At 37.0% G+C, this 24,016-nt stretch overlaps 1 protein-coding gene and 1 non-coding gene across 2 annotated transcripts; both read left to right on the top strand.

Annotated features, from left to right (window-relative positions):
- Positions 1 to 1,738: 1,738 nt before the first annotated feature.
- On the top strand, positions 1,739 to 1,811 carry Trnam-cau (transfer RNA methionine (anticodon CAU)). The gene has a single exon. It is a non-coding gene; the product is annotated as a tRNA-Met (tRNA).
- A 6,378-nt stretch (positions 1,812 to 8,189) lies between these two features.
- On the top strand, positions 8,190 to 10,587 carry LOC110380684 (la-related protein 6). Its single transcript, XM_021340753.3, has one exon. It carries the CDS (start codon positions 8,293 to 8,295, stop codon positions 9,499 to 9,501), a length of 1,209 nt encoding a protein of 402 aa, XP_021196428.3. The 5' UTR covers positions 8,190 to 8,292; the 3' UTR covers positions 9,502 to 10,587.
- The last annotated feature ends 13,429 nt before the right edge of the window (positions 10,588 to 24,016 follow it).

The raw sequence follows: 24,016 nt of genomic DNA on the forward strand, positions 1-24,016 counted from the left end.
GTCACACCATGCCTCAGTTACGCGATCATCCGATTACCGGTAACCCGAGCAAGGATTACAATTGAACTTCCACATAACCGTAGTTACGCTAACAACGTTAACTTTAACATGTAAATATCGCAAAAATATCAGTTACTTACATTTTACGTAATAAGTAGGTATTGTGTTTGTCAACGTAAAGGATAATTGAGTTAGTGCTTAATATTACGTATTCGTGAATTGGTACATGTGTCAGTTTGAAGACTTATAAGATTTTAGCCAGCTCTGTATTAATGTTTATCATACTAACATGATAAAGAGGCTTTTTTTAATGTTTGTTTGTTTGTATCTTAAAGGCTCCGAAACTACAGAACCGATTTGAAATAATTCCGAATTTAATCCACTGCTGGAAAATTAAAACTACACCTTTTCCGAGTTACATAGGCTATATCTAGTGTATAATTTTTGTGCTATACTATAGGTATGTTATCCCGCTACGGGCAGTAGTACCCACGGAACGAGGGTGAAAACAGTGGGAAATCGGCTACATTTTTATCTAAAGTGGAAAAAAGACTAACTATATGTAACGTACATTATTTAAAAAAATCAACTTACACCAGAACTTTCGTGAAGAGGTAACACGTAATTTGGCCGTCTCGTCTTGTCCGTTCTTTAAGGAACCGCATAATTTGAAGAAAGGTGCACTTAATTAACATTTCGAAATGTTTGTTTACTGTTGAGTTTAACTTTTACAAAAGTGAATATGAATTGGAGTGATTATTTATTCTTAGATGTTATTAACGGAAGGATCATCGTTCATTTTATTTATCAACACACTTTATGTCTCTTATGTAGGTATCCAATGATATTAATTTTGGTATACTCAATATTAACACAATACAAAACAATTTACGCACATAGTTATTCGATGCGGTTCCGATACTAAAATATCTTACAACTACCTACCCACATCCATACTGAGAATTTTCCTGATTTTGCTCCACATTTGTACCCTACCCACACGAATATTTTCATCGATATTTGCATTTTTTTGCTGTAACCACAGAACAACAAAAAAATACATACAAAGGTACACAATGTACACTACCTTGCATTAAAAACAGGCAAATGTCTGGGCCATAGGCTCGGGTCACGAATTCACTTGTTGAACTAATGTCAAGGGAACTATTCGATAGGTATCGATACTTATCGATAGAGGATCATCACTCATTATGTAACAGCTGTCTTGTGAATCTATGATTAATCGTTTTTAATTGTTTAAAAAAATGGTATATAAGTGTTTGGTAAAAAGTCTTGGTTTATGAAGCCAAATCTTTTAATTAAGCAACTGGCTAATAATAGTAAACTAATTACTACCAAGTATACCTATTTACCTAAAATATATGATGATGTTGAAAACATATGGCAAAAGAGATAATGATGCTGAAAAGAAAGAAAAAATAAACTGCAATCGAAACGCCAATTAAAACGCTAATTATAACACTATTCAGCTAAAGTCTAGATATAAGTGCAAACCACTTACAGTCAAGGTTTTGTTTATAAATACGAGCTATTTATAAATGCATCGTCTCATCTCAACACCTATTCTCTTGCACCTCATTATCATAAAGAGGTAATAATAAGTCGATAACTAACCTCCATAGTATAAATAAAACTGTTGCTATATGAAAAACTTTTTTTTGTGCTATTGATCTGTCATGCGTGTATATGAAGGTCAATTTGGGCTGCCACGTCAACAGCCTCGGTAGCGCAGTAGGCAGCGCGTAAGTCTCATAATCTTAAGGTCGTGAGTTCGATCCTCACCCGGGGCATATCTTTTTGCAAATATTTTAAACGCTAATGTCACAAAATTGTACTAGAACTGTTCTACGCTTATTGCAAATTTATTTTTTGTTAAGATATCATCGTTTTATTCCCAAGAAGAATGTACAATATACCTAGATCGACAAAAATTACGAGCCGCGATAACAATTGCAGTCGTAACCCAACTGATGATTTCAGTGATAAGCACTATCACACTATGTTTTCTTGTTCAGAATACAACAAAAGACAAATCTTCAGTCTTATTACTCCACAACCAAGTAAACAAATCGCCATTACCTACCTTAGTTGGCAATTATCATACATATCAAGTGCTTCCGCGACACAGAAGGAAAAATGTTGCCATCGCGATTGCAATAGGAAGCGTCCGCAAGGTCCGGGCCTGTCAATGAACTACCATCGTTTGTCATGTGTCAGTCGTTCTATAATGCATGTTATTACTTATTATGGTGCCTAGGTTTAATGCTAAAGAGGGTAATCTATTTTTATTTACTTGTTAACTTCCGCAAGTAGATTGACTAGCTTCCTGATCTAGGACTCGGAAAATTAGAGGTTACATGTTATTCTGATGTATAAGCTATATTATTTTCAAATGTCATCAAAGTTCGTTCAGCCGTTAGTGTATGAAGAAGGGAAAAACATACACATACTTTAAAAAAATCGCCCGATGATATTGCTATTAGTCTCACCTACAGCTCTCTGAAATCCACTCGGACTCAGACGGCCTCTGAAGTGAAAATGTAATATCAACTGCTAATGAGTAGCATTTGAAGAGTAGTTTTACGTTCTCTCTCACGGGGTGTTACACCGACAAATTGGGATAAGAGGCGTATGATGACCCACCCACCACAGTTGAATCGATTTAATTAAGTACCGTGAAGCAAATACATACTCGTACCAAAATTAGAGGTATATTTATACCAAATAGTATTTCTAATTTTATTAAATTGTCCTACAACAAATTCGCATCTCCTTGAGACATATGCATCTCTTTTGTCTCATGACTTCATTAATGTGCTACTAGCTAGTTGACTTCTTCATAAGCTGGCGAACTGCCAGGGTCTGCTTTGTTTGTAGGGATTGTTGTCTGTTTAGCAATTAGGAGTATTGTTTATTTATTTAAAGTTCTTTTAAAAAATTATGAATGTTTTCGTTTGGTATTGACTGGTTTTGTAGCATACTTTATATGGCATCCAATCTTAGGTGAAAAGAAAAATATGTATGCTGCTGACTTGTATCCGTAGTTTGTAAAAATACTTCTACGCCCAATAATGACCTGCTGCAAGTTCTTTAGGTGGAAGGAAGACATGCAAAGCAATCGTTTGTACGCTCAGTGGGTGCGTTAACAGTATTACAATGAGCAGAGTTTGTAGGCAAGGAAATAGAAACCCTTTCACTATCTATTGGCTATGTTTATGTAGGTACAAACGCCGCCAATGTCGCGGGCACAGCTAGATTTTCTTCCGAAGGTGGGTGAAACTGGTCCCTGCTAACGCTTATAGATTTGTCTAGCATTTTGTCAGTTTCACTTTTATTGTTAAACCGTTCAACCACTTTGTGGTGATTGAGACAGATTTAACCCTACTTATTTATTACACCTGTTTTGTTAAGCATCTATCTAAGTGATTTAATGGAAAGGGATATAAATAAAAATCTATCAATTGCACGAAAGATGACATGGATGAAGTCACTCCCTAGTGAAGGTTACTATGCTAACAAAGAGCACTGGAAGCAGAAAACATATTGAACCGATTGCAAATATATTGGGAACAGGGCAAAGAGAAGACACATACAAACATACAGGAAAACAATACTAAGTATTCAGACACAGCATAAGAGTTCCTACAGGATGCCTTTAAAAGAACACAACCTCATCCCAAGCCTCTACAACTACCTAAACCTAACTCCAATCCCACCCACAATTTCCTCGAACTTTCTACTAACAAACTCTCAACAATCTGCTGATATAACGTGGTGAACAGACGAGGTCGCGGCCGAGATCTTGGCACATGACCTTAGCACGCCGACGGAATGCTAAACATTGTTGTGTACGGACAATTTCACGTATTTTACGAAGATGAGCTGGTGTGATGATACGATTTTTTTTTAGGGTACGTGTTACAGCCGTTTTATCGTCCCACTGCTGGGCACAGGCCTCCTCTCACACGGAGAAGGATCGAGCTTTAATCACCACGCTTGCTCATTGCGGGTTGGGAATTTCAGACTATATAGTCCAGTGACTATATAGTTTTTAAGGGTAAGTGGAGGGAATTTATACTTGGTTCTTTCTATCATAAGTGTTTTGCAAATTATGGAAAATTGGCTCAACTCGTCTACACATTTGCGAAGACTTTACCCAACTATGTAGGAGTCGACTTCCAGTCTTACGATTTGTTATCGAGACTATTATTTTACATGGGGCGACTGCTCACCTGACCTATTTTAAAAAATAATATTTATTTATTTATTTATTCACATCTCAAAGTTACTATGCCTTTACAGACTTAATCTAATTCAATAATAAAAGTAGTGTCCATTACTATATAAGTAGTGTGATTTAATAATATAAGTAGTGTCCTACCTAAAGATATGTGTTATATCCTCATCACATTTTGGCTAAGGTATTAATTAATTGCCTCCGAGGCATTGATTCAGCTGTGAAAGGTTTGTTGCATCACATCTTCCTAAGGACCTCACGTAGCTAAGCATGATAGTAGCAATAAACCGAACATAAAATAAAATATATGTAAAATGGTGCAACATCCATTAACACAGCTCCATTCACTATAGTTAAACCACAAAAAGAAGAATCTCAATCCACAGAATCCGATAACAATCAACAACAAAAAAACACCTACAACAAAAAAATACTAATTAATTACTATAAATCAAATGAATGATCAAAAACAGTCCTTGAATGATGACAACGTTTAATTTGACGCTATAAACTCCCGGACGGACAATGAGTTATTACTAGTTAATATTACGGAACCCACTAATATTGGAGATCGGTAATAAATCAATATGAGGTGAGAAGCCGTATTATGTAACCCAGTTCGTTTGGACACTCAATTGTGTCAGGGTTTTGGGAAAAGAGGATTTAAAAATCAAGGTACAATTTTTAACAGTACGATATAAAGTACTAGCATTCGCCAGCAGTTTCACCCATGTATCGCTATAAAATTGTAGCTATCTATTGGTAAAAGAATTTTCGAAATCGGTGGATTCAGAGATTACTCGCAATATTGCGTTTAAATCCAGCTTGACCTAACAGCTTAATAGGTTACAGTTCATTTACCCAAGCCCTTCAGGTAAGTAAGTATTAGTGAGAAATGATGATCTAGGCATTGATTATAATATGTAGTCTTACTATGTATAATAGCAAGGTGTCATGGTTGAGTAAAGCGTTCAACAACCGAATCACAAGTTTGTTGAACTGTAACGTTAACAAAATTCATCAAAAATCAACTTTTCGTGAGCATAGTATTTTTCAGTAAGCATAATATTATTCTTATTTCATTTCGTGACAGCTACTAGTTGAAACCAGGGAAAACCAGTCTAACATGGCCATCTCTATGTGAAAAGGCCCAGAATGGTGGTGTTACCAACTGAATAGTTTATCACAGCCGCTGTGCAAGGAACACATTTCAAAAATCCTGAATAATGCCTGAATATAGCACAATTTTTTGGATGAAGTATAATCAAACCACCCATTGTGGTTAGAGCAAGAGAAAGTGTCAGTATATAAACCCAACTGTGTTCTTTCAGTCACCCTTTGCTTCACAATCCCGTAGCCCATTACACCATGGATGACTTACATCGTCAAACACAAGAGCCCTGACTGTTGACATTACACCATCTAGTTACGCAATGCCTTCATCAGCAAGTCCTCATAATCCTCACTTTAATTTAATTAGATAATTACACAATGTGGAGTGACCGCCTAATCCTGTTATTGTGTTGAACAAATGAAATTCTATATTGCGGGTGACGTGGCTGGTGTTACTAGGAGTTCAGCTTTTGTGGGTGGTATGATGTTCAGTTACGTGTTTTAGGTCAACTATGATGATATGACGTGTAACCCGTATTGAACAAGCGTGGTGATTAACGCTCAATCCTTCTCTGTGTGAGAGGAGGTTTGCACCCAGTAGTGGGACGATGAAAGGCTGGTTATAATGATGATGATATGTATAGTGCAAGGGTGAATGGTGATTAAGCTAGGTAAATGAATAAATTAGGAAATTCAGCATGTTAAATTACGTAAATTATTTCAGGACTACCTTGGTTATAATATAGATTCTGGATTCTATTTCTCACATTCAACAAGAGATACATAACATTTGTGTTTCTATTGCGCTATATCTTACTTCCAATGTTATTAATTCAATACTTCTTTTTTTAATGCGATTCTTTCAAATTACATTCAACGTAACACAAAATAAAACGACATTTCTTTCACTTCCCGATCAGACTGTAAAAAACTTCAATAAGCTATTCAGGTATTTAAATAAAACAATAACTTGGTCCACGTAACAGACACTTACGTCGTTGTAGCGTAAGAGCTATCACAAACGGTTGAGTAGTTTTTGAGATCAGTGTGTAAAAACAAGGAATTTTAACGTTTTTTGTTTGGAGTTCAATAAGCTGAGCTGTTTTACTGGTTAAGTAAACATGACATTTACTAGTAACTCTACAGTTCGGGCAGTATAATTTATGGAACCTGGATTTGTGTTGCCTCAAAAAAGTGTTACCTTTAAACACACCTTGACTTTCTGCACTCCATATTGGAGTTACCATCTGCTGTATTCAGTAAGCAGAAGTTTGAAGCCCGAGCAAAATTTTGCACTTTGCACGTAATGAGCGAAGGAGGCCTGTTGTAATTTAAATCTAAAATAGTCTGTTCATGATGACAACTAACCTATAAGTATAAAAAGTAAAATAAGCCGAGTCGATCCTAAGTAAAATTGGGACGGGGGATCATGATGATGATTATGATATTATAGCTAATATCTTCTCATCTTCTGTCAGTGTCCCGTAGGATCCACTTCACGCACCAAGATAAAAAGTAGTCTATAAGTACATTATGTTGGTTGGTCATTAAATGGGTTATTAAACACTGAAAGAACTTTTCAAATCGGACCTGATCTTCAGCTTTATAATAATAACTAGTGTAGATACAGTAATAGTTACACTTACCTTCATCTTATCAGGGAAAACTGACTAGCTATATAATTATGTTATCACAGTTAGGAAACTGTAACAATAGCACCGTGAATGCATGTCAATGTACAGTTAATTGATGTTCGATTCCCGGACAAGGCCATTCGTTGCTATTGTAAACATTTGATTACATTATTATGCTACTGTTTGTTATCTCTTATATTGCAGCTTTTGTTGCTGTGCTATTTGATATTTTTATGAAACTGTTTTAATATGTTGAAGTTTTATTTCCATTTATTTAAGGTAATTAAAACTGTTTTAAATTGGATTTGTTATAGCGATGTAACTATTAATAATTGACGATTATCAGTATCATTTTATGTAAGAAATAAAAATGCTATAAAAAAATAAAACAATGCTATAAAAATGTCGGTTTTATTTGTAGATAATAAATTAGGTAGGACTAGTGAAAACAGTCCTCAGGAAGTTATTTTTAAACCTCGGTTTATTAAGGGAAACAAGCAACAAGTATGTTTATTTGAGCAGTAAATTAAATGTGCTGCATTCCAGCTAGCAACGGTAATTGTTACGATGTCCGATATACACTTTCTATCTAACGTTATTATAGAACGGTTATTTAATTTACAAACGACGATTTACACAAAACGAATAAATTAACTGGTAAAAAGATACTTTTATATCTATCAACAACAATGTTGTTATAATCTGCGTTTAATTATGACACTTATTACAGAAAGTGTTGAAAGAGAAACATTGTAAGTTGAACTAAAAACAATACACGATCGTTTAACCGGATCGTTACGTTATCAGACAATACGCAGTAGCGAGGCCTTCATTTCGCATCATATCGATCACAATGTACCGCGATTTCCACAAAGAAGGCATATAATTACCGAATATATTACAACTCGTGTAAACGCATCAGATATAATTGTGCCCAATTATCTGCAAAATTAGAATGCCAAACTTTATGCGGTAACGCGCCTAGCGTGCTTGCGTGCGCCGCTCCCAGTGATAAACTCGCGTGTATTTCGTCCTAACATTAATAGATACAGAACCTAACCTCTTTCCATAATATCCCGGATTAAGCACGTATGTGCAGCGTACAGCGTCGCGTAGTCTGGCAATGTCATCTCGTATCGTTTCCGAATGGCTCGCCTCTTACCGGCACATCCCCCCGACATTATAAAAGAGTGTAGTGCGCGCCGCGCGCCCGCAGTCCACTCCGCGCCTCCGAGCGAGCACCGTCTCCTGTAATGCAATAGTGTGTCTGTGTGCCAGTACGACGACATGGAGGGGACCCCTCCCAGCCACGGCCTGCCCGAGCCGGACGAGGGCATCACCTCCGACCGCCGCCCGTCCACCGACGACCACGCCGACCTCTCCGACAGCGCCTCCGACACCGGCTCCGGCGGAGGGAAGGACTCCGGCTGCGAGGTCGCCGCCGAGGCCCAAGAGCCGCCCTACACGCCACCCGATGATGAACTAGCTCATAGGATCGTCTCACAAGTTGAGTTCTACTTCTCCGACGCCAATATCACTAAGGATGCCTTCTTACTCAAACATGTACGAAGAAACAAGGAAGGGTATGTGTCCCTCAAGCTCATATCCAGCTTCAAACGTGTCAAGCACTTGACGAAGGACTGGCGGGTGGTCGCCGAAGCACTCAAGCGGTCTACAAAGTTAGAAATCAATGAATTAGGAACAAAATTGCGAAGGATTGACCCTCTCCCGGCGTACGACGAGACGACGCCTTCCAGGACCGTGGTGGCAGTCAGGATGCCGATAGATCGTCCCTCGGTGGAGAACGTGTCGCGCCTGTTCGCCGGCTGCGGCGAGATCGCCCTGGTGAGGGTGCTGCGCCCCGGCAACCCGGTGCCGGCGGACGTGCGCCAGTTCCTCAACAAGAACCCCAGTTTGGTTAATTGTGTGTGTGCGTTAGTTGAGTTTACTGAATCCGAATCTGCGAGAGAAGCTTTGCGTCTACAGACCCCTGAAGATGACGGCATGCGAGTGTATGAGTTAAACGGTGTTCCTAGGGAGCCTAAGAGGAAGGCGGGCATCAGACGCGCGCCTCCGAGGCGGCACGAGTGCGAGTACTCGTCGTGCTGCAGCGGCTCCGAGGCCGAGTACGACTACAGATACGGCACGCCGTTCTACCGGAGGAACTCGAGCGGGTTCTTCGCGCCGCGCTCGCCGGAGATCCAGACGTGGGTGCCGCGGCGGCCGTCCACGTGCAGCCACAGCTCGGACTCGGGCGTGTCGCTGTACTGCAGCTCGCGGCGCACGTCGGCCGCCAGCACGGGCAGCGCGGGCAGCGAGGGCTGGCTGGCGCGGCGGCTGTCGGGCTGCTCGGTGTCGGGCGAGTGCGGCGGGCGCCGGGTGTCCTGTGCCCCGCGCTGGGAGCCGCGGGCGCCGCTGGTGCCGGACGGCACGCGCGGGTTCCATGCCGCCGCTCGCCAGCGCCGCATCTCGGACCTGGCGCTGTACTCGCGCTAGAAAGCGCGCGCCAACCGTGACACCTTTCTAATCACGTTGGATAACCGCCTTTCACGTTCTGGCCGCTGGTTTTTTAATCTATTTCGCACGAGGAAGCGTCGCGTGTGTTCCGCGGTCGTTTTCCTCGCAGAACAAACTGAGTTACCTTCTCGAACGATGTGATCATGCTCATTTAGTCGTAAGCCACGGAACGCTGTGTCTAGTTTCGTAAATCACTTAAACATATAATTTATTAGTACATTGTATTTATGAATCGCGTAATTTATTGCGAATGCGCGCGCGTCGCGGTCGAGTTTTCATTTCGAGTTATGTCAGAGTTGTGGGCACAAAATGAACACGCAAAATCGACATTCAGGCGATTGTAGACTCTGAGAGCGATATATGTTAAGATCAGACAGATGTTTATAAGGGCGACGTTGCACCGCAGAAAAGCGAGCAAACATAGCTCGTGCGAACACTTGCAAAGTGCATTAACCGCCGGAGATCAGCCTGTGCGCGGTGTCTGCGCGCGCGCGGTGCGGCGCCGCCTCAGCTCGGAGTAACAGAGCGCGTACACTTGTAGAATGTATTACGTAAGGTAATTGCACACATTCGACAACCGCTTCCTGTAAAAGTAACAGCCTCTCTTACTCCGATTAGCAAAATAGCCGCGACGCGCATGGCTAACATGTTTTTTACATTTTTTTACAATTAAGTCATATTTTTAACTTAAGTCAGTCGCCATTTCATGTTAACTGTCGTTTTAATTAAGTCCTGTCGATGTAAGTACATTGTGATGATTATGTAGATACCGGGTTGCGCAACCCACTACTTTCTTGTGCGTTTTTTTAATTTATTTTTGTATTGAGCAGAGGAGCGTTACATGCTTGTGTCGGCACAACTATTTCGCTTTTTATGTTAAGTGACGCATGGCGTTGTGACTTTTTGACAGAACTTCGTGCTGAATCTAAAACAAAATAGTTGTAATTACATTATGTTACGTATTAATTAGATTTGGTGCGTTGTCCGTTTATGTTGAAGTCACACAATCTCTGTATGTTGTAAAGTTGAGATGATTTATTTTAAAGATATAATTATAAGATTTTTGGAGAAACCTGTTGTGTTTTATTGACCTTCGTTTGTGGAAAGTTGGTTCATGATCTGCTTACCTTGACTGATTGATTCTCACGCTGACAGCTGGTTACCGTGGTTACCCAACAGGTGAAGTTGACGAGAATATCTGAACCGATCGGTTGGCGTTAATAACGTTCAAATGTGATGCAAATTAAAGCGATAGCCGAGATAATGGCGGCTATTACTTACAAATACTTTGATATTTGAGTAAATAATTGTCGGAATGAATACGTTTGAGTGTTATTGATTTATTAGTAAGCTTGTTAACTTCCTGTTGATGTTTATTAGCGCGGATTATAATTGAATGTTTGTGTCACATTATGCTTATTAACGAGTTTGTAAGGAATACGTAAATACTTCCTTTTGCTTCAAGGGCCGGCGTTTGCATGACTTTGACATTGAGGCTTCTTTGATAAAATATATTTATGCCGTTTTCAAGATCATCTGCCTATCTCTATGCGATATAAATAGGTTTTATTCTTTACGGAAAAACCTGTAAAAGGTGTCTGACGTAAAATAAATAAGGCCAAGCATTTTAATGTGCTAGCCCGTACTAATTACCTAGTATACTTTTCCAAGACTGACATAATTTAAATAAACTGTAAAAGTTTAAATTACCTTTTTAACCTTAAAAGAATACGACTCTTAAAATGGTATAATTTTCACATTGATATTTTTAGTTACATTAATTATGTAGATTTTCCTGCGTAATTAAAAGCCTTTATTAATATTACTATTTTGTAGTCAATACATTTATTTTTTTATTACAAAAAATATTACCTAGTTTAACTGTAAAATCGCAGTTTTCTTTAGTATCCTGACCTTTAGAACGGATGGTCAGTAGTTATTTCTGTTTATAAGTAGATATTATGACTCATCGGTGGAAGGGAAACCTTATTGAGTAGCTGTTTGTGTCTTAACTACCTGCAGTTCGCGGCATCACTCGTGTAAATGTTTTTCAGTGTGCTGGTGCAGTTCTGTAGTGACTCTACTCTAGGATGTTATTTTTGAAAACACAGACTTTTGAAATATGGAAATTATCTAGACACACGGCAGTGTGTCCGCCAAGTTCGAGCAAAAAAAGCGACACACCGGCCGTGGGTTATATTACACGAACCATTTCGGGCCAAATTCGACCCCCCTGTAACTCAAAATCTATTTTATTTACGCATATCAAATTTCTAGTATCTGTTGAGACCCCCTCACTTATCTAAAATACAAAATTTCATTAATATACCTATTGTAGGTCTTGAGATATTGACGTCAGAAAATCGCTATTTTTACTGTACACTCACTGACTGACTCACTCATCAAAAACCTAGACCACTTCCAATGGTCGTATTGACTTGAAATTTGGCATGGAGGTAGGTCTTTATGTCAAGGTAAAGGGAAAAATCTGAAAATGGCCAAGTGTGAGTCGGTTTCAAAATAATGAAGGTGTTTTATACCCGGTGTAAATTTATACCCCTAAGGAACTAAAACGAACTAAATTTATCTATATTTATATAATATATCTTCGAATGGTACAAAGGTTTGTATTTAGTCAAAGTAAAGTAAAAATCTGAAAACGGCCAAGTGTGAATCACTTTCGAAAATAACGAATGTGTAACTTTGATCCACGAACATAATATATGATAACATTTCATGTCAGTCAGTTGGTAAATCTAGTCCATTTTGTTAATCTAGTTCATTTCTTTGTGAGAAACATAGTGCATATTAAAAAATCTAAAAAATAGTATAAATGAGACATTTCTTTAACTAACTTCATCATAAGAAAAAAATAAAATAAACAAACTTACAAAAATAAATGAAATCCCACCCAAAACAAAAATGTGAAAGACTGCCAAGTTCGATAATATGGGAATGCTTCGCCTATAAAAGAAGTGAGATCTGAATAAGTACCAAGTTCCATACACATACCTCAGTTAAAAATAGTTACTTTTTAATGATGATTACTTGGCAAGTTTTAATAGAAAATTAAATACTTGATTCATTGCGTTTAGTAGGTTTATAACAAGGTGTATGAAAACTTGCCAAGTAACATCATTAAAAAGTAACTATTTTTAACTGAGGTATGTGTATGGAACTTGGTACTTATTCAGATCTCACTTCTTTTATAGGCGAAGCATTCCCATATTATCGAACTTGGCAGTCTTTCACATTTTTGTTTTGGGTGGGATTGCGTTTACACTCACCGTCTTTCAGTAGTTGCTCTACTTATACTGCTCATATAGCATTTCAATATTAACTCACGTCCTACATAATTCTTTCCACTTCGTCCGCAGCGGGAGTTACATATTTAAAAAGAAAACACACTTCATAATTAATCACATGGAATTGGAACTGGACTATTAATAGAAATTAATAATCGTTTTATATCGAAAACTGTGGGAAATGCAGATACTTACAATCCATTAAAGGAAAACATATATCGCTTGGCATTGGTCCTATTAATAGTCATTTTATCTCGAAAACTGAAAGAAACACAGGCACCTACATATTACAATCGCAGTAAATGGTTAAGACATGCGCACGCGCTGCTCTAAACGTTTCAGTGTGCATAACGTTTGTTACGTAAAGCGATCGCGTTCAGTATGTAGATCATACTGAGTGATCGAATGTGAGAGTTCTCTTACTGTATTGAAAATAACTAGGTGGTAGGTAGAAAAAGAGAAGTATACTAACAATCATAAATGAGCAGATAAAATAAAATTGGAATAAAAACTCTTCTACAGGTGCTACTTAGATATTAACTGTCATAGGTAAGCGCTTTTTTACATGAGTTTGTAGAGGAGAATGGATTAAATAGCTGAATATCATGAATGACATGAAGTTAAGCGACTGTCCATATTATTATTAGTTTTACAACTTCAGTTACCGAGAAATACTATGGATCTGTGCTAAGACTGGTTGTGAGATTTTTTGGCTTCTGATACTTATCGCGTAATGGGTGTCATAGATTTTCAAAACATACATTTTAAAGTGCTTTCACAAGCACAGTGGATGTTAAGGTTTCATTGATGAAAAGATCGTGTCGAATCAAGTTGCATCAATCGGATAATATTTTCAGTTTCTGAAAAACCTGTCTTCACCTTACTAAGTTAATCGTACAAATCTAATGATGCAATGATTGCAGCTTTTTTGCTCGGATTCGTCTTAAGAAATTCGCCAAACGACTTTGGTTAGATAAAAAATAACTTTAAAACTAGTTTGTAGTTAAATTAACAATGGATTTATGTGGATTAGCAGGTTGATAACGAGTTACTTATCAATTTTATTGATCACTAAGCTGGAACTTTACCTAACACTTATTTCTGAGAAAGATTTAGTACGTAAGCTTATTCTTGGTGATTCAATAGTTACACAAATGCAGTGAGTGTTAATAAAATATTTGATTGTCTTGGAGATCAAATCTTTGCTCAATAAGAGGCCACTTGACCAATTTGTCATGTGTTTTGGAAGGCACGTTTGATGGCGGGTCCCGGCTGTCATTTGAACATCTTTGGCAATGTTTCTGACACGCATGAATGAAAGGCCATGTAAAGCAGAGGTGCATGCAACCCCATCTTTTTCAATAGGTACCTGTTAATTACTATCTACTTTTACGATTAAACTCTACTCTGAAATAGACAATACTCAGTCGTAAAGTATTCAAATGATTCCGGAGGTTCATTAATCAGGTTATTTGGTTAATAGGTTACAGTTTTTTATGGCTTAATAAATAAACCACAACATGACAACGTTATATAAAAAGCGGACATCGCCAAGCTTCCTCAATTAATACCGTTAATGATAACCATCGTGATAATAACTATCAAGTACCTTTAATTATATTTCCTACTCGAAGCAAAACTAGATTTTTTTGTAACTAGTTAAAATAGCTGTTATTTTATAACGGTTATTAGTTGTTAGATAATCGTTACGGACCGATGCGTTATCGGAGTTATGTGGATCGAATTAGAGTTCCGTATGGGAAAAGTAACACTGAAAATCTTTCAGTTTCTTGCTACTGTGTGTTAGTTGCTGTTACTGTTTAGTAGATATAGCTTGAAAGATAGAAAAACTCCTTGCGTATAGTATTTCTTTTTTTATGTAAAAAGATGTTCTGATGCTATTAAGCCTCAAAGTTTACATGTAGAAAGTATGATAAAAATAGGCTTAAATGTACTCAAAACCTTCAATATTATTTCATAAGAATTAACGATTGTTTCTCCTACGTCTACACCAAATAAAATTAACTCTACGGAACCCGATTTGTTTATTCGGGCTCTAGATTTCCTTCACCCACACAGTAACACAGTTAGAACAATTCGTACACACAGCCTAATTTCAATGTGTGGGTGTCACCTCAATGGCCATACAGTTGCAACTATAAATCTTACATACAGTTGTGGCATAGGCAGTGTAAGAGATGGCATTGACTTTAATCTTCTTGCATTTATTAAGTCTTTAGTTTTTGTTCTTAATTAGTTAGGCTTAAGGTAATGCGTAGGTGTGTAAGGAAAAGTCGTGGTGGCCTAGTGGGCAAAGAACCAACCTCTCGAGTAAGAGGGCGCGGGTTCGATTCCAGGTCAGGCAAGTACCAATGCAACTTTTCTAAGTTTGTATGTACTTTCTAAGTATATCTTAGACACCAATGACTGTGTTTCGGATGGCACGTTAAACTGTAGGTCCCGGCTGTCATAGAACATCCTTGGCAGTCGTTACGGGTAGTCAGAAGCCAGTAAGTCTGACACCAGTCTAACCAAGGGGTATTGGGTTGCCCGGGTAACTGGGTTGAGGAGGTCAGGCACGGCAGTCGCTCCTTGTAAAGCACTAGTACTCAGCTACATCCGGTTAGACTGGAAGCCGACCCCAACATAGTTTGGGAAAAAGGCTCGGAGGATGATGAAGGTAATGCGTAGGTGTGAGATGTCCAAGGATTTTTGTGCCTTCTGTCCTTACACTCACTGCGTCGTAGATAATTTGGCGAGTCTGAAGAAAGCTTCAAACTCGTCATGTAGGCTTTTCGGCAGAACTGTACCAAATTCTATCCCTTAACTTATGCCTACTATCCATATAATATTCTTTAGTCCTTCAAAAATACGTATCCCAATCGATTCACATAAATAGTTTGGACACGGGTTTTCACTCATATGTCTAGAGGATTAGTTCCTTAAATTCCATACATTATTGTTACATTTAGTGGGTCAATTGAAGGTTTAATAAATAAGGCCTCGGGTTTACATAAATGTCTAGTGTCTTTAAAGTGTGGAAAATCGCTGGAAAAAGTTAGTGATATTGTAACTTTGCCATGCTTCTGTTATGAGTTTGTATATAATGGATAATCTTTGGAACTACGGAACCGTGTCTAAGAATGCGGTCGGTTTGTTCTTTCTTAAACAACTAGCTTTGACATAATAACTGTCATCGTGTACCTAGCTAAGCTAATCTTCTGCATTGCTAATAGCAAAGAAAGGTATGTATAGTATGTAACTAATCTGACTAATATAATAAGAGGAGTAATAATTTGGAACAAAGAGAGAAAAAGGAAAGACAACTTTTCATCGAGCGTGTTAAAAAAGTTTGAAATGATAAATCTATAATGTAAATGTTTGGTAAGTTTGTACACAAATAGTTTAAAGCCTGAAAAAGAATATAAACAGCCTACTATTTATCTGATGACGGTGATTCCCTTGGATCGCAGGGACCTATGAAAATTGTTGAAAGATAAAGACTGTGATACGAAGAAAGGTTTTAAGTAAGAAATAGGTACTTTGAATAAGTTAATATTTGAACCCGGAAAGCAAAGTAAACAGAAAAAACTGATTTCCACAAATGTATGTTAGTTAACACAATAATGTAACAAACAACATACGGATGAAAACGTTGGCAAGGTCAGTATTTATATGTTACGAATTGTAAACAGAATTATCGTACTTTGGTGCGAATACCTAACTGTAATCACTAGGGTTGGCAATGTGATATTTTCAAAAGGACTTGTCTTGCAATCATGGCAGAAATGTAACCAATTAACTATATAAGGAGAAATAATGACATAAACTAAACAGTCCAGTAGCGAAGAAGACGACACGCAACAGAATTGGGAAAATATATATTTTTGAGAAGGTCGGTCAAAAAGACTTTAAAATATAGTTAGACAGTTTCTCTTCTTTTGGGCCAAATGGGTATAGAAGGGAAGACCTCTTTAAAGATTTGTTTTAGGTATTTTTTAATAATGAGAGGGAGAAAGTATGTGGCAATTACTCAAGTGACTCCAAAGGCTAAAAAAGATAAATCGTATAAACAGAAGAAAATTGGCCGAACCACCTGATTTGTTACCGTATTCATTTATTTACTACTTTACTAGCTTTTGCCCGCAACTTCGTTCGCGTGGAGTAGTGACTACCAGCAGATTTTTGATTTGACCAGTAGATGGCGCTATATGTCCGGAATAATTTTATTTTATTTTTTTTTCTAATAAAAACTATCCTATGTCCTTTCTCAAGTTTCAAACTATGTCTGTACCAAATTTCACACAAATCGGTTCAGTAGTTTAGGCGTGACGAAAAGACAGACAGACAGACAGACAGACAGAGTTACTTTCGCATTTATAATATTAGTTTGGATAATCTATCAGACCAACAAAGCACATTTATAGAACACGAGATCATTCACAAATATAGCTGATAGTCATTAATTCACCTTCCTCATACGACGTCTTGTTGGTAAACATTGTAGAACCGGTCTCCGAAACTGTAGACTCAACAATTTACAACTAGTCTCCAATTTGAAATCAAAAGTTCACACTAATAGTAAAATTTGAAATGCATACAATTTCTTATGTTATACAATCATTTTGAGAGCAATAAATCAAATTATGTCACTCTTTAAAAAGTTACATTGAAACATTCATAAGATCCATTTTCTAAACCAGTCCGATTAACCACTGAGCCATCACGATTTATTCATAAAGAAACATGATAAGAAGAATTATTAAAAACTATCAAAAATAGAAGACTTAAAGCATGCAAATGTAAAAATTTGTCACAACAAAGCAGAACTATACACTGTGGCCCTGTGGTTCAACTTAGCCCAATCCTTAGACGGTTTTAAATGATCAAATACAGATTTGGAACTAATGAGACCAGTCCTTTAAAAGTTTTTTTTTGCCAAGCTAAAACAACTACTGAATAAATGATGAAAACCTCAGTAGGTAAGGTAACTCGACTCGCACCCTTATTATGCAAAGCACACCGTTCTAATTGCCATGACTCTCTCAAAGACTGCACCATCAATACTTTCATTTTCTCTTTTTTTAACAGTAAAGACGCTTCACAAAATCTTTTGCATCAAGACACTTTAATTTTGAGTCAACCCTACCACATACAATGGATGCGATTACATAAAAACTCTGAGCAAATTTTACGAGACATTACATAACGTTACAATGCATTTACATTAAAATCATTGTTAATATAGCTCATTGTAGTTCTTTAATGGACTATGTGGAGATCAAATTGACTTTGTTGTTTGGTACTTGGCCTGCTGTATGAAATTGCTTCACTTAATCGATGGTTTGGTGACGAAAATCTGTTACGTTGCCATAGCAACGGGCCATAGAAGTGTAATGAAAGTGCAGTTCTATAAAACGCTTTGTCTTGTACCAATTATGTCTTATTATGTAATTTAATTCGTTCTTTTTAAGGCCTATTTAGATATTATCATCATTAGAGCATTTTTGTCAAAGAGCTAGTTTCGTGTCTGGTTTAGGTATTCAAAGTTGGTCATTGTTTTGATTTCGACGTGTTAGTAATTTCAGACAATTTACTTTTGTACCTATGTAATAATTTTTTTTTGTATCTAAGTGCATGTCAGTTTCCAATCAAATCATTCTTATCTCATGATACTAACTGAATACTGTTCCCAGGGCGACATTTCAATAATGTCATGTTAAATAAATTCCGATCAATTCGTGGGAGACCGATACAGATTGCTTATTATGTAAATAAAATTAATTACCGCTACTATGTAACAAGATATTGTTACTGAATGCGCTAATTTTCATGTATTCAGGATAATTTGTGAGAACGTTGACTTTAATGAAACGATATTAGATGATCAATTAAATCGTTTTTAGAGAACAGTTGACGTACTATTGAAGTGATTAATAATTGTAGATGACAAAATGATCAACACTTCACACCCAGAGAAGTTAGAAGCATGGGATTTGTAGATTGGGATGAGTGAGCTTGTCCTACATTTCTTACTGTTGGTAAAAAGGATGACATGTTCTGAAGTAGAAAATCGATCAGGATTTCCAAACCAAAACAACAAAAAGCACTAAGCATTCGAAAAAGCACAGTCAATACCATAACCCCGATTAACGGTCACTTACAGCATGAATCGACAACAAAGCCATAGATTTGACACAACGATTACACGGCACATTTTGTACTGTAACGATTAAACTCTTTCACTAACCGATTTCCTCAGTTTTAACCTCGGCTTAACCCTGAACCATACACCTTGACCCCACATATTCTTACAGGCAGATTTTTATACATCTGTTAATACTGCTAATGAAGAATCCAAAATGGCTGACATTTTCTGTCAGTCAAATACTACAATAAAGTTTTTTTTTTGTCCTTTTTTTACCTCGAGGTTAGGATGTATGTAATTAAATGTGTTTTGATAATCTGGAAGTTTCCATTAATTAAACAGATGTTATGATTAAGGAGTTTTGTTATGTACTTAATTAATGTGTTTTATTCGTTGGAGGAAGTTGATCCGATATTTTAAGTAGCATTAATTGATTATGATGATGAATGATTAAATTGTGAGGTAATTAATTATGTAATAGATGTAGGGCTGGCCAAAACTCATCATCATCTGGTTAGTGTTTTCGTGGAGCGACTACCTATTTGACCCCCTCAACCGAGTTACCTGTATAACCCTATAACCTGTTTAGTTAACTGGTTGTCAAACTTTCTAGCTTCTGAGGTCTTCTGACTATGATAATCAAGATTCAGAAATTTAACTTACACGTGCCGTATCCACGGACCCATGGAGTTATTTACTCACGAGCTTTTCGAGGTCTGGCTTTCGACCCTTAAAAGCCACGAAGTCACGAAGAAATTGACAAATGAAGATAACAATGCCAGAATGCTGTAATGGTAGAACTTCAAGCAGTGTCCGGACTTAACAAGAGTGGCATATTCGCTGTGTGAGAAGAAACCTTTATAAACAATAGAAATGGCGTAACAGTGTCTGTAGGACTTCGCAGATCAATGACTCACAAGTAAATCCCCTTTGTTTTCAGCGGACAGTGTTGAAATGTCTGACTAAACCACAAAATGGTCACTGTCCCCAATTTCTAATGGAGGCTTGAATTACTTTAATAACTGCCAAAATATCTTATAGATGTTATAAGTCTGTTGGTAGTTTAATTCTAAGAGAAAGTGAATTCTTTTCATACATTACGAAACCTTTCATTTTTGTTTGTTTCAATTATATAAATTACGTCTGTGTATCAATACGATGAATATTGATTCGTAAATGAAGCTGAATTTTATTAAAATATCTTTGGAAAGGTGTCAATTGATTTGACAATTCTCAGAATTTTCGTCAGTTGGGACTTTTTTCGTAACATCCAATTGCTGCTTTGCTCGCTTTTTTTTGGATTGCCTTTATCCAAGCCCTTACCTCTTGCTTGTTCTTGGCAAGCTCGTTCCCTCCACAGACCAAAAAAGGTCCACAAGACATAAATGGTCATACAGATACCTACTTCCTCAACGTCAATATTGCCCATACTCATCACCAACACCTATGCACTCGATAAGAGGATAACATTGTATCACAAGCCTCTACGGAGCTCCAAGGTTAACACTATGTTGGCAATAGGAAAAGCCTGCGGAGGTCAGGCGCAGGATAACGGAAAGGAAGTGAAATTAGTATGACATGCGCGAGCGACGATGTGTATGGTTTTCATCATGTAGGGATGTTGTTTACGTTCTCATATCAAAACTAGGTATGCGTACGTGGTTGGTTACGTCAAAACTGACATTAGTATTGTGAACCTCACATTTAATGATGATTAAATTAGCAATATTCTGGCAAATAACCTTTCACATCTATGGTTGTGCGTCAAAGATCTATGTAATAAAACCTTGAATGAAACGATTAAAAGACATGCTGATAATAATCTACTTACCAAAGAAACTACAGCAAAGTTTAATAGATCGGAATGGTTTTAAGTTCAAATAAGTTTAAAGAAAACTGTCTATGTTGACTAACTTAACTGTCTAGTGTTTCTTTCACAAGAGAGTTTAGTGTCACTTAAAGCAATTTAAAAACATAGGCTTGCACTCGGAACTCAATTAGAGCTCGAGCAGTAATGGTTTTAAACAGAAAACTATCGATGTCGGTTTTCCCACGATTACCTACTACTGTTTGCTAATTTATTTAATCTTTTCATTAATTATCAAATCAATTATTCATCAATCACATTATTCTTCATCGATTTTTATGGTTGTCCCCTTTCTCTGTATTCATCCCAATCTTACGTTTTTTATTTCTTCTCCTAACCTATGATTAGAACTGCAAGCACTTTATTCTAAAACCTGGGTTTAACCCAGTGGGTATCTTGAAGAAAGTTAATAATTTTAAGGCCAGCCGTTAATTCAGTATTTTTTTAAACAATGGAAATAGACTTTTCTCTTAACAGATTGGCATACTCATTACACCTTTTTGTTTAACCAAAACATTAATTTGGTTTGTTATTCATTACGAATAAAGTAGCAGTTTGTTTTCTAGTGTTAATTACACGTTAATGTTACATCACAGTTCAATGCTCGGTTTAAGCGGAACCACTGACGTTGCGGAGTTTTTTCTGACTACGAATTCGGTCGCATTATTTATTTCGATCTTTTACTTGTTAAGGAGAAGTGTGAAAGTTTGTTTTTTAAATATTCAGTTTGTTACAGTCCCACTGTTGGGCACAGGCCTCCTCAAAAACGGAGAAGGATTGAGCGTTAAAATCACCACACTTGCTCAATGTGGTGAAGGAAAACATCTTGAGGATGCCTGGACCATAAAAGTCTGAATATTTCCAGTACTACATATGTTCTGAAAATCATTTAACTTTTATGTCAACTCTCTCTGAGAGCAAATTGGGTGATTAATCAAGATCAATACAGGTACAAATTATATGAGGCTTAATCTATCACATTCTATTTGCTTTCATTTATGAATTAACTATCACATATAATTATATGCATGTAATTTTAGTATTCGCACCAAACGATGCAAAATTACATGCAAAACTTCCAGTTGTGTTTAAATTCTTGATATTTTTACGCGTCCTTATTCATTTGATCTACTCTATTACAGAAATCTAAATATATATATTTAACCACAACTTTTAGAGATAGTAGCAAACGCACTATCATTACCATAATTTCAGAGCACATAAAACCTAAGTATCAATTACTTGTGCCTCTCTCCATTTGCATATAAATAAAAAAATAAGAGAACAACCATCTTGGCCTTAACGGATAACATGTAGTAACGATTGGAACCATTTTTACATAACTTGTACTTACTTTCACTCTGGTGGTGAACAAAGGGACTGATAGGAGATGATTGAACTGGATTGCAGTGAATTGGGTTATGTAGTTGGTAAATATCAGCATGTTTTCTTGGTTAATTTCATGACCTGAAAAATTACAAAAAAAATGATTAATTATTTTTACCCACTTCCCAAAAAGGAGGAGATCTCAAATCGGAAAAGTTATCGCCAACAACCACTCTATAGTAACCCAAAAATCTGCAGCTGAAAATAAAAGAATATTACAAGAATGGATGATAAAAATTTAGCAGTTAACTTTACCAACTGTTTTTTCTTGTGCAAATAAAATAAAAATTTCCTATAAGGAAAAGCTTCATTCCCAATCTTCAGTGCCTAATAGACTATGGTAACAACTAAACATAGATTTTCTCTAGAATAACATTTACGCAAACCAATAGAAATAAAACAAAGTAAAAGTATTGTAATACGGTTAGAGTACAGCTACACACTACAGACTAAACAGTCGGTTAAACAATTAAACTGGCAACAGTTAAACTGGCAATTTCTTTTTAAGTAAATCTTGATTCTAACCAAAAATTTCAGGCAGTCGTTACAGGTAGTCAGAAGCCAAAAAGTTTAACGCCAGTCTGACCAAGAGGTAAGGCTTGCCCGGGTAACTGGGTTGAGGAGGTCAGATAGGCAGTCGCTCCTTCTAAAGCACTGGTACTCAGCTGAATCCGGTTAGACTGGAAGCCGACCCCAACATAGTTGGGAAAAGGCTCGGAAGATGATGACTGACTAATGAGCAACAGCAAACTGTCGGCCGACTAAAAGTTTGTAGTGTGCAGGTACTCTAATTGAAGCTGGTTACTGTCGACCACAACAATGTTATTATATTAGAACAGTCAAATAATTTCTCGTTTCGTAGTGTAACCGGAAGACTGGCCTTTCTATGTAATATTTGCATAAACTGTGATTAGTGCATTTCTATACTATTATTATGTGCTAGGATTATTTGTTATACAAGAGTGCAAGTTATTGTTTAACAGTGTGCTTAGTATTGATGACCGAGAAAACGAAACGAGGATTCTAAATTAAATAACGAACGGAGTGAGACACTAGCTTATAGCTTGTCTCGATGAATGGACTATCTAACACCGATAGAATTTTTCAACACCGTTGCTGAAATTGTCGCTGGCTAAAGGAACAGGATTCGCGTACGAAGTCGCAGAAGCTAGTTATAATGTTAAGTATAGATAAACCAATAATCTATACTAATATTATAAAGAGGAAAACTTTGACAGGACAGGACCTATTAGTTAATGGCTAAGTTAGATGTCACTGGACCTGTGGATCCGTGATTTCATATCGAAACATCCATGCCACGAACTTTCCTCATTGCAAAAAATTGAGAAGATCCGTAAAACTCACTTCAAGATCCGTAAGATTTTCCGTATAACCCGCTTAAGTAATAAATAAATATGATTGCGTCCGGATTATGTAAATTGTAAAGTATTTTGCATGATAAGTTTGTATCGCGAAGTCTGACTACATTACGAAGAAAGTTTTGAGCTGTCCAGCGTCTTGTGCGGCGTGACTCATACAAACAACGGGCTGCATCTATTTACATGTTTACGAAATAGTTAGGTGTCATCAAACTCCACTTTTGCATTTTACGAAAATAATGAAGCTTTCAATAAAGGTAGTGAATTACTTACCTCTTTTATCCACATTTAGAACAGGCAACTGTTAGACATTCCCTATTACTACTGTTCTTTGGCTGCCTAATTTCCACGTATTAATATTTCTTCAAACCATTTCCATGTTTAAAGCTCAGATCAAAGAAATAGGGTT

Source organism: Helicoverpa armigera, chromosome 24 (assembly GCF_030705265.1).
Source record: "Helicoverpa armigera isolate CAAS_96S chromosome 24, ASM3070526v1, whole genome shotgun sequence".
Taxonomy (NCBI): Eukaryota; Metazoa; Arthropoda; class Insecta; order Lepidoptera; family Noctuidae; genus Helicoverpa; species Helicoverpa armigera.

Excerpts from the sequence above, each read along its gene's own strand:
- LOC110380684 (XM_021340753.3), top strand. The coding sequence starts at position 8,293 with ATGGAGGGGACCCCTCCCAGCCACGGCCTGCCCGAGCCGGACGAGGGC.